The sequence below is a fragment of the Phaseolus vulgaris genome, chromosome 3 (genome assembly GCF_051622355.1).
Source record: "Phaseolus vulgaris cultivar YP4 chromosome 3, ASM5162235v1, whole genome shotgun sequence".
NCBI lineage: Eukaryota > Viridiplantae > Streptophyta > Magnoliopsida > Fabales > Fabaceae > Phaseolus > Phaseolus vulgaris.
Window position 1 is genome coordinate 8873146 of NC_143500.1, and position 11473 is coordinate 8884618.

General features: G+C 32.5%; 1 protein-coding gene and 1 pseudogene across 3 annotated transcripts; both read left to right on the top strand.

The window, feature by feature from the left end:
- The first annotated feature begins 2753 nt into the window (after positions 1 to 2753).
- LOC137839019 (uncharacterized) lies at positions 2754 to 7671 on the top strand. 2 transcript variants are annotated; one of them, XM_090300666.1, is made up of 5 exons: positions 2754 to 2845; positions 3049 to 3982; positions 4158 to 7361; positions 7453 to 7529; positions 7610 to 7671. In XM_090300666.1, the coding sequence occupies exon 3, from the start codon at positions 4169 to 4171 to the stop codon at positions 7355 to 7357; it is 3189 nt and encodes a 1062-aa protein (XP_090156792.1). In that variant the 5' UTR covers positions 2754 to 2845; positions 3049 to 3982; positions 4158 to 4168; the 3' UTR covers positions 7358 to 7361; positions 7453 to 7529; positions 7610 to 7671. The 2 variants fall into 2 exon arrangements, with proteins under 2 accessions (XP_090156792.1, XP_090156791.1); XM_090300665.1 differs by lacking the exons at positions 2754 to 2845; positions 3049 to 3982 and having other exon boundaries at positions 3993 to 7361.
- A 496-nt stretch (positions 7672 to 8167) lies between these two features.
- Positions 8168 to 10578, top strand: LOC137805794 (uncharacterized; annotated as a pseudogene). Its single transcript, XR_016519690.1, has 9 exons — positions 8168 to 8354; positions 8442 to 8895; positions 8981 to 9174; positions 9279 to 9516; positions 9602 to 9768; positions 9842 to 9949; positions 10026 to 10101; positions 10178 to 10273; positions 10346 to 10578. The product of XR_016519690.1 is annotated as an uncharacterized LOC137805794 (transcript).
- Positions 10579 to 11473: the final 895 nt, after the last annotated feature.

Sequence of the window (11473 nt, forward strand, 5' to 3'; positions counted from 1 at the left end):
ACCCACCCCATAAAACAAGATCCCACAGGACTTCAAGAACGTCTAATACATGGGGGCCTACCATGTGTTGAAGCTTAAATACCATCCAACTGTGCAAGGAAAAGTAAAACTGACATTGGCAAAATTTTGTAACAGAAATATCTAACTAAGTATGCATGCACAAGAAAATAGTAAACCAGAGAGTTTTCAACATTACAATGAATGGATTTCAGAAACAGTATAATTTAAACATTAGTGTCAAACCTAGAAGAACTTAAGCCCAATTTTAACTGGCTCTATATGCATTGTGCAACTTAAGAAAGATATAATATATAAAAGTGAACAATAAAGGTGAAAGCAAACTAAAAATATAACATTTCCAAGAAAAACCAATAACCAAATACTAGACTCTCCCCCCAATCTTTTCAATAAGTAATAAATAAAAGAGTGTTGAAGAAAGTTAATAATAAAATAGAGTCTACAGGTAAGATTCTTACAAGCCTGCGCATCAAACGCTCAAAGCACCAAAATGCGTCTGCTTCATCGCCAAGAAGAATTATCATAGGGGAGCACAGGTCACACATTCCTGCCCAGAATTGTAAAATGTTAAAACTGGAAACTTAGGATAGTTGTAAATGGTGGTAGCAAATATTTCTTGCTAGATCGCAAGAAAAATAGAAAATAAACTAATATATAAAGTAGTAGGTCTCATTTATTCATTAAATTATTTCCATAAACCAAGTTGGTCTGTTTTACAGATTTCTCTGCTTTTTTTTCAACAGTGAAAATTAAGAGGTTTTAATTTGCCCGACCACTTAAAAACAGTTGGCTAAATACTCAAAGGAAGTCCTAAGCTATTTAAAAAACATAAAATACACGAACACAAAAATTACCATGCATTAAATACTAATTAAATATTCCATGAATGTTGGCCTCCCATTCATGACCAGCTTTGTTGAGGCTAAAATAATTGTCAACAACTAGTGAATATTTCATAGAACAGTGCAAGATTGTTACATATTATTATATGAGCATTAAGATAAGAACTTAGATAGGAATATCTAAATATTAGAAGAGAAATATATGAAGAAAAAAATGAAATTCACTTCTCCATAATTTAAAATTAGTTCACCACAAATTAAAAATAAAGAGTTTAATTTCTGTAATAAAAGATGAAGCACAGTAAGTTGATTTTAGCTTACAAGACAAATTTAATTCGATTTATCTTTTCACTTTTCAGATACAGGATAAGTTTGCCAAACAAAACCTAAATAGCAAATTCTCATAAGAAAAGCACATTACTCGTATTTTCTCTTCCCCTACAGCAAGCTAAACTCAAACACAAGACGTTGTATTCAACTCAAAATCAATGAAAAAGAGCAACAAAATAAGCTAAGCTGGGAGAAATAAATAAATTTAAATGCAGTTTATGAAAATCACTACTCTCATAAGCCACAACATACATTTCTAGCTGACACAAATCATAATTCAAAAATTTAAATAAAAAGTAAATAATTGATTGAATACCTTAGTGGAGAAGGCAAGATTGGAAGGGAAGGCGAATGCGGAAGGTCTTCCGAGAGAAACCGCTGACCGAGACAGAGCGGACGGTGGTGTGAGGACAGTTGCCATCGCAGCCGCTTCCATTGGCAGCTCTGCAAAAGCGATGAACGGCGTTGGATGAAGGAAGAAAAATGGATGAATAAAAGTGAATATAATATGACAAATAAAATAAAATATATAATTAGAAATAAAGAAGATGAAGCATGGTCCATGCCTACCTCTGACAAAGACGCAGGGGTGTAAATAGAATCCAATATAGAGAAACAATAATAAATAATCCTAGAATAGACCCAAGAGAGATTTAATGGTAATTAAAGAAAAAACACACATATATAACTTTTAACAAGTAATACTTTTTTTAATTATATTATGAATTAAAGTAACACTTCTTTTAATTGTATTCTAAATTTTAAAATTTCTTCTAAATTTCGAAAATATATTGTGTCCAAACTGAAAGCAAATTTTTTTAAAAAAATTATTTTCCATTGGAAAGTAAGTTTAAAAAAAAAAATTCAATTTTCAAGTGAAAGCAAGTTTTAAAAAAACAAGAAATAAAGTAAGTTTTCAAAAAAAAAAATTCAATTTCCAAGTGAAAGCAAGTTTTCAAAAAAATTGGAGAACTTTTATTCTGAAGGATAATTGTGACAGTTAAAAATGACATATTTTGAAATATAATTGTGGCGGTTAATGAAATGACGTATTATACTGAAATTTGTGGCGGTTATTAATAACCGCCATATTAAAACCGCCACTTTTTACATATTTTTTTGTAGTGACAGTTCTAAGAACAATATTTATATTTATATTCCATGAAGAACGATGACTTTCTTTTTGTAGGTGAGATTAGTGCTTTGAAGGTTTCTCAACTTGTGATTCTAGTTTCACTATCTCCTTGGCTGGTTCACTTATACCAGTTTGCTCTGAAGGTTTTTTAGCTTCTGATTTATTACTCATGATTTATATGAACTCCTATTTATTCTTGTTATGTTAGTCTTTTAATAACTTGCAACAAATACTTCCTTGCCAAGTTTTCAATTATCCAGGGAGTATTTCCTTTCTTTCTCTCCTGTTTTGTTCTGTTCAGGAAGGATTTATTACTCATTCAGGTTTAATATAGTCTCTGCCTTTGTCTCTCTCTATTCTAATAAACGCATGCACTAATAAGTAATCTTTGACTTTCAGGATCTTGTTTTGCTGCAACATTTAATGTTGAGAGGAAGCTCCTCATAATCCACAATACCCTTAACAAAGCTGAGATACTCTGGAATCAACTCTTCAAAGTTGTCCATGATGAAGACTCTGCGTACATACAATTTAGAATTTTTGGATTAACATGCTTTTTAATAATGTGGATTAACATGCATTTTTTCAGCTTCTAATGTTGTTTAATTAGTTTTTTCAGCTTAGCACTTTGTCTGTTTAGCATTCATTGGAAGATTTTATTTAGTCTCTAACCTAAAGTTTCATTTAGCATAAGCATGACATTATACACCTTTGCTAATCCAGGTTGGTGACTTTGATTGTTTCCTCTCTATTCTGACTATATTGTTTCGCACTTGCCTTCCATTAAACACCCCTCATTACAGGTTCATACTATTATCCCTCTTTAATAATAAAATCTTACATGTGGAAGTGGTTAATTATTTTATAATTTTTTCTTCTGATAGGCCTAAAAAATGGAATGGAAGAAGTATTAATATGGGTGCAGTTTTTGTTGATATAAATTATATTTCTTACATTTCATAAATTTATTGTTGTTAGATTTTTTTTTTTTTTTTTCTTACATATTCTTAAGAACAATAAAGTGAACAATGATAGTGTGTAATACTTTAAATTAGGTTTTAAATTAGGAACCGAGAGAGAGCCAAAAAAAAGAAAGAAAAATAAAATGTAATATGATCTTTGTCTAAATATTATATTATATTTAATTTGGGTATATTCTGTATTGATTTAAATTTTTCAACAAACAAAATTTAAAGGCAATTAGAATTTGTCCTGGAAAGTGATTTGTAGATGGTAGAGTTGATGTGCATGTGGCAGGGTCACTAGCCGCCATTGTGAATTGATAAAGTGTGAAATTAGTAGATTATATGATCCATTTCACTTACCCATTACTTGGTTAAGCAAACTCTGTAGTCTTGAAGGCTACGTTTGTGCAATGAATTGAACATATGGTCCATTAAACAAGAGAAAACCAAATCCAACCTTGGTATCAGATTATTCCCTAAGGCATGGACAATTTTATGCTTTCATTTTGTGCAATTAATATGATTGTATTCCCAATAAAAGTGTTTGTAAGATGTAAATTATTATGATTATAACAAAATATTTTTATATATTCTTACTTTTCTATGTTTTTCTTTCATTCTTCGAATGCACCAACTTTCTTGTTTTGTCTCTTCCCAAGTTGTCGTTGACTCTTTAACCTACATTGTCTAAGGTATGTAAAATATTTATTTGTTATTAATATTTATTTTATTGTATTTATGATTTGTATGCTATTTCAAATTTGGCAACATTGTATGATGATATTCCGAAAGACGATCCAACCTGATTCGTAAATACACTAATACCCATAAAGTTAAAATATATAGTTATTTGTTGTGTTATGTCAGAGAACATAACAATGGATCGAAGTTGGATCAATTACAAACGCACAACAAATGAATATGAGAATGGAGTACAACAATTTCTTGAATTTGCAAAGGTGAATGTTCCGGATAATAATGGAAGATTTTATTGCCCGTGTGTGAATTGTTTGAATGAGCGAAGACTACCGACTGAAGTTATTCGAGAGCATGTTCTTTGTGATGGTTTCCTAAAAAGTTACACAAAGTGGATATGGCATGGTGAATTAGTAGACATACCAAGTGTACATATGTCTGAAGTTGAAGCACAAGAAGTTGATTTAGAGATGGATGATCAACTAGAGGAAATGATCCGTGATGTAGGATATGATGCTTTCCAACATGCACATGTGTATGAAAATTTGTGTACTGATGCTGAAAAACCTTTATATCCAAGATGCACTAAGTTCACTCGATTGTCGGCGGTATTAAAATTATTTACTGTGAAGGCAAGAAATGGGTGGACAGATAAAAGTTTCACAGAATTGCTTGAGTTGTTAAGTGACATGCTTCCTGAAGATAATACGTTGCCAACACGTAATTATGATGCGAAGAAGATATTGTGTCCAATGGGTATGAAGTTTGAAAAAATTCATGCATGTCACAATGATTGTGTGTTGTACAGGAAGGAATTTGATAAGTTACATCAATGTCCACATTGTGGGATATCACGATACAAGAAGAAATATGATGATTTTGAACATGATGTTAAGAAGGGTCCTCCTGCAAAAGTGTTGTGGTATCTTCCTATAGTTCCAAGGTTGAAAAGATTATTCAGTAATGCGAATGATGCAAAACTTATTAGATGGCATGCAGATGAACGTAAAAAGGATGGTAATTTAAGGCATCTGGCAGATGGTTTGCAATGGAAGAAAATTCATTCCATGTTCCCAAATTTTGCCAATGATCCAAGAAACATTAGGCTTGGACTTGCAACAGATGGAATGAATCCATATGGTAACTTGAGTAGTAAACATAGTTCATGGCCTGTGTTGTTAGTGATTTATAACTTACCACCATGGTTGTGCATGAAACGCAAATATGTGATGTTATCTTTGATGATCTCTGGTCCAAGACAACCGGGAAATGACATTGATGTTTATTTGAGCCCGTTGGTTGAAGATTTGAAGATGTTATGGGAGGAAGGTGTTGATGTGTTTGATGGGTACACAGGTGAGTCCTTTAAGTTGCATGCCATGTTATTTTGTACGATCAATGACTTTCCAGCATATGGTCATTTGAGTGGATACATCACCAAAGGCCACAAAGCATGTCCTATATGTGAAGAAAACACATGTCATAATCAATTACAACATGGAAGGAAAACAGTGTACCTCGGACATCGGAGATTTCTTAAATCAAACCATCCGTATCGTAAATTAAAGAAACTATTTAATGGGTGTAAAGAAAACAAATTAGCTCCAACAGCTTTAACTGGATTGCAAGTATATGAGCGTGTGAAGGACATCCAAGTTGTGTTTGGAAAGACACAAAACAAAGCCACAGGAAGTAACATATGGAAGAAAAGGTCAATATTCTTTGATCTCCCATATTGGAGGGTGCTTGATGTGAGACATTGTATAGATGTCATGCATGTAGAGAAAAATTTGTGTGACAGTATTATCGGAACACTCCTCGATATTCAAGGGAAGTCAAAAGATGGTGTCAATGCTCGTTTGGACATGGTTAAAATGGGTATAAGAGAACAATTAGCTCCACAGTCTCATGGTAAGCGCACATACTTGCCTCCGGCATGTCATACGTTGTCTAAACAAGAGAAAAAAAGTTTTTGTGAGTTTTTACAAGGCGTGAAGGTTCCACTAGGTTATTCTTCCAATTTCAAGAGACTTGTATCCATGAAAGATTTGAGATTAATTGGCTTAAAGTCTCATGATTGTCATGTTTTGATGCAACAAATATTACCCGTGGCTATTCGAAATATATTGCCTAAGAATGTCAGATATGCCTTAACTAGATTGTGCTTCTTTTTTAATGCAATATGTAGTAAAGTTTTGGACCCTGAGAAGTTGGATCAGTTACAAAATGATGTTGTAGTCATATTGTGCCAATTGGAGATGTACTTTCCTCCATCATTTTTTGATATTATGGTTCACTTGATTATTCATTTAGTTAGAGAAATTAAAATTTGTGGTCCAGTATTCTCACGATGGATGTACCCCATGGAGCGATACATGAAGATATTAAAAGGGTATGTAAAGAATCAATATCGTCCTGAAGCATCAATTGTTGAAAGATATATTGCAGAGGAAGCCATTGAGTTTTGTACAGAATACTTATCAGAAGTTGAAGCGATAGGGGTACCTAAGTCTCGTTACCATGGAATAGGTGTTGGTAAGGGTACTCGAAGTGCAAAAGTTATAACATTGACACGAGATGAAGTTCTTCAAGCACATTTTTATATACTGAATAACACTAAAGAAGTCATCCCCTACTTAAATGCTCATAAAGATATTGTGAAGAGAAAAAACCCACGAATGCCTGAGAAGTGGGTGATTAATGAGCACAACAAAAGCTTCTTGAAGTGGTTTAAACAACAAGTTCAAAATGATAATACAACTTCTGATACATTAAATTGGCTAGCATCTGAGCCAAACTTTGAAGTCATAAGTTGGAGTGGTTATGATATAAACAATTATTCATTTTACACAAAATTTGAAGATGAAAAAAGCACCATGCAAAATAGTGGAGTAATGGTGGTGGCTGAATCAATGCATTTCTCTAGTTCAAAAGATCAATATTCTGTTATGGCATCAATGTGCTACTTTGGTGTAATTGAAGACATCTGGATGATAGATTACACAATTTTTAGAGTGTCTGTCTTTAAATGTAAGTGGGTTGACAGTAATAGTGGCGTGAAGACTGATGATCTAGGTTTTACCTTGGTTGATCTGGAAAAGGTAGGTTATATTGAAGAGCCATTCATCATGGCATCTCAGGCAAAACAAGTGTTTTATGTTACTGATCTCACTAACAAACGGTGGTCAGTGGTTCTCCATGGAAGAATCATGCATGGTACTCATGAGAATGATAATTTAACATTCGATATAAGTGAGACTCCATCTTTCTCCACAAATATGCCAACCTTGAATGTCGATAATGAAGTAGATGATGTGCATGCCACACGTGATGATCATCATGAAGGATTGTGGGAGAATGTTCCTATTTGACAATGTAAAACATTTATTTATGTTTATCCTTTATATTTTTAATAACTATATGTTTAGTTTTTTACTAATAATTTACAATCTAATAATTTGAACAGAGATATGTCTAATCCATATGATATCTTCCCTCCTTCACAAGATGGGGACAAGAGTCAATCATCTACCCATAAAAAAGGTAGGCGTGGGACTAGGTTGAGAGAGTTGACTATCAGCCGCGATGCTAATCAGAGATTGCCAATCCAATTTGATATGCAGACGGGTAAAGCTTTGGGAGAGCATAGTACAAAATTTACTAGCTATGTGGCCTTGCTTGGTAGAAGCAAAGTTAGTATTCTTATTGATGATTGGGAGCATGTTCCAGAGATGGTGAAGAATCAAATTTGGCAGAGTATCATTGTACGAAATCTTAACTTATTTGTTTCATTGTAAGCATACATAATTGCTATTTAACATATATAATTTATATTTATTGTACAGATCACATATGACGTCCCAAATAATAACTTATTGAGCAAAAAGTGGATTTCATATGCTGGGGCACGATGGAGGGGTTTTAAGAGTGACCTTACTAGTCGTTATATTTATGGTGCCTTGGGTGAAAAAAACCCCTGTGAGCAATATCAATTCCTCGATGAGGAAACATGGCAGACTTTTCGAGAAAGGCGATTAGACCCTACCTTTTAGGTAAATTAATATCATATGTTGGTTAAGTGTCTAATTATCATGCATTATAATAATTTAATTTATGTATATAATAGGCTAAGAGGAAAGCTGCACAAGAGATTCAAAAAAAGAATGTTCACCCTCACAGACTATCTCGTGGGGTTATGATAAATTAGAGCAAAAAATGATTAAAGAGATATCTTCCTCTCACTCCACCGATGACTCAAATTGTAGCATTATAACCCGTCCTCCCCGACATGAAAAATGGAAAAGAGCTTGCCAAAGACCATCAGGGGATTACACATCTGAAGAAGTTTAAAGCGTAGCTAAGCGCATTGTTAGTAACTTATATTGTATGTCATGTTTGAATGTTTATGTTTCTTTGCACATATTTTAAAATAAGTTTTAAAAATTTGTGTTGTAGGATGAGTTGGTGGAGCAAAGCACGCAGGGATTGTTCATTCCACAAGGGCGTGAGGACATATTGACGGTTGCCATTGGTCGCCCAGAGCATCCTGGACGTGTTCGTGCTGCAGGAAGAGGGGTGGGAATTCGACAATTCTTTGGTCCTCCACCTCGGTATTATAGTAAATTACATCTTAGTGAGACCGAGATGGAATCCCTCAAAGAAGATATTAGGAAGGAAATTAAAAAGGAGGTATATTCTGAATTGAAGAAAGAGTTGTTATTAGACATGCGAGCAGAGTTAGCATCCATGTCTGTTAAACCTTCTGTTGCCCCTTCAGAGCCTTCCCCTATTCGTATAAGTACAAAGGAGAGTTGTGATGCTCCTGAAGGATCAGAGGAGGTTGGTCCTACTATCCTTGCAGACTGCGAATTGTATATTGATGATCCCCTCGAGTACTTGGTGGCCTTAGGTAATTTTTACTTTAATGATATTGTTTGATATGTTTTAGTCTAATTATATTATTTAATTTCTTTCAATTACATTATTTGTGTTAGGTAAAATGTATACATTAGGGTCAACTATCCACCACCAGAAAATTGCAGATGATATGATAAGAGTGGTTGTTGTAGACGTTCGGGATGCTGTTGCTCGAATCCCTGTGCCTACTAAGGAGGTTCAGACGGTGGGAGAAGCACCTGGGAATTTCATTCTTTGGCCAGCTAGATTAGCAAAACCAATTATGTTGAGAGTAATTTTCTTTACTTGTTTTAATTATGCATATGTCTTTTTGTAGGTATTATAATTAATTAAATTGATATACTAGTGTTACTTAATTTTTTTATATATGCATAGAATGATACTAAAAAAGCAAAGGAAGTTGTGAATCATTCACAACAACATCCAAGTACTTTTCAGCAACTCGGTGCAATGGCAGCGACTATCAGGATGCAACCTATACAATTAGATATGCCACTGTAAGTTGTAGGCAGGACTAAAAACATCCCTTTTTTTTTCTGTGCCAAAGGGATATTTTTTATATTCTCACCGGTACTGATATGATATGCGTATCTGTAATACAACTTTGGTTAATGTAAGTAAGCTTCCTATAATAACTTTTCATAAGTTTTAATATATTCAATATGTTGTTATAACAATATTTTTTTTCAATGTTCAAGGTATTTACATCATCTGTGCATTGAGAAAAAAATGTTAACATATATGGGTTTCTTGACCCTGTTGCCATTCAGAGTGTTGGGAATAAAGCTAGTGAGGTGCAGATGTATTTCAAAGAGACATTTCAAAATGGGAACAAAGAGGTGTACATAGCACCTTACTTGCATCAGTAAGTATACATTTATAAATTAATGCACATCTATCTAAAATTCAATTGTTACTAATATTATTTCATCTTGTAGGGGCCATTGGCAATTGATAGTAATTATTCCTCGACAATCTCTTGTTGTTCTCTTGTGTTCATTGCACAAGAAAATTAATAGTTTGGCAATTAGAAATATACTGGATGCGTAAGTTTTCAATTATTTTGTTATGTTATATGATTTTATAAATAATATAAAATTTAATGTATGTAACTATTTGTAGAGCTATGGAAGCCCATTTAAGGTTGCAAGGACTTCCACATATTGTTAAGAAGAAGCTACAATACATTGCACCAAATGTAAGTAATTCATCTTACTAGTATGAAATTGCAATGTATAAATTATTATATTATTCTATTTGTATTTAACTTGTAGTGCTCATATCAACCGGGAAACTATGAGTGCGGGTATTATTTGATGAGACATATGCATAAAATTATATCTGCTAACATTAAGGACTCGTGGAAGGAGGTAATATATAATTAACTCAAATATGTTAAATGTGTTAAATGTTAATTTCATCTTCAATATTTGATTATGTAGATATTCAATGATCCATCTCCATTGAAGTTGGAAGTGCTACAAGAGGTTCGAGAGCAGTGGGCATCATTTCTTTTAAGTACTGTAAATTCTCATGTTAAAACTAGTTAAATGTTTTATATGAACTTCAACATATTCACTTTTAAGTATTTACTCTAAATGATAATTTTAGAACTAGTTAACAATTTTGTATGAATTTCAACATATTAACTTTTAGTTAAATATATCATTATTTATATGCTAGATCGTTAAGATTTTATTTTAAAAATATTTGCTTGAGAATTGTGATTATTATGCAGGGTACTTTATGCATGTAAGAAAATGAATATATCAAAAAAGAATTAAAAAAAAAACGCATTCTATGACGGTTAAAATATTATCAATCATAGAAAATAACATATTTTATGATGGTTAAAACAATATGTGTCATAAAAAGTAATATTTTTTATGATAGATGTAATTTTAACCGTCATAAAATGTGTTATTTTCTATGATGGTTAAAAATAAATTAGTCATATAAAGTAAATTTTTTATGATGATTTTTTTAAATATGACATAAAAAATAAAGATTTTTTATGTTGCCTGCATCTATAACGGGTCTAAAACCGTCATAAAAGGTATGTTTTAACCGTCATAAAATGTCATTTTTCTATTAGTGAGCCATTCATAAGAGTCCACCCACAAGTGGCTTCCTTATGGACATGTTTATTGACGTTCACCTAACAAATAGTCACAACAATGACTTATTTGTAGTGCATCTCCCATATATCTTTGAATTTAATTTAAACAAAATTTCCCTATAAATTTAATTAACAATTATTCATATTGTTAAGGTGAAATAAATCAACTTGAGATTTGAGTAATTATAGAGAATGAAGATGTGTGAAAAATCGACAAGACTCGAGTAAATAAACTTACATATTGAGAAAAGAATAGGGTAGAACTCCAAATACTATGGAAGATAATTTATTTATCTCTTGAAGAGAATGATTATTAAAATATTTAAAATTAAATAAATTTAGTTTGAGATGTGCTTGAGAAAGCTCAATAACTTCGAGAAAAAATGGTTGAAGAGATTGACGAAGCAATTATTTGAAGAGTAAGTTGTGGAGTGGTTATGACGATATTGTT

Coding starts and splice junctions, on each gene's coding strand:
- LOC137839019 (XM_090300665.1), top strand. CDS start 4,151: ATGTCAGAGAACATAACAATGGATCGAAGTTGGATCAATTACAAACGC.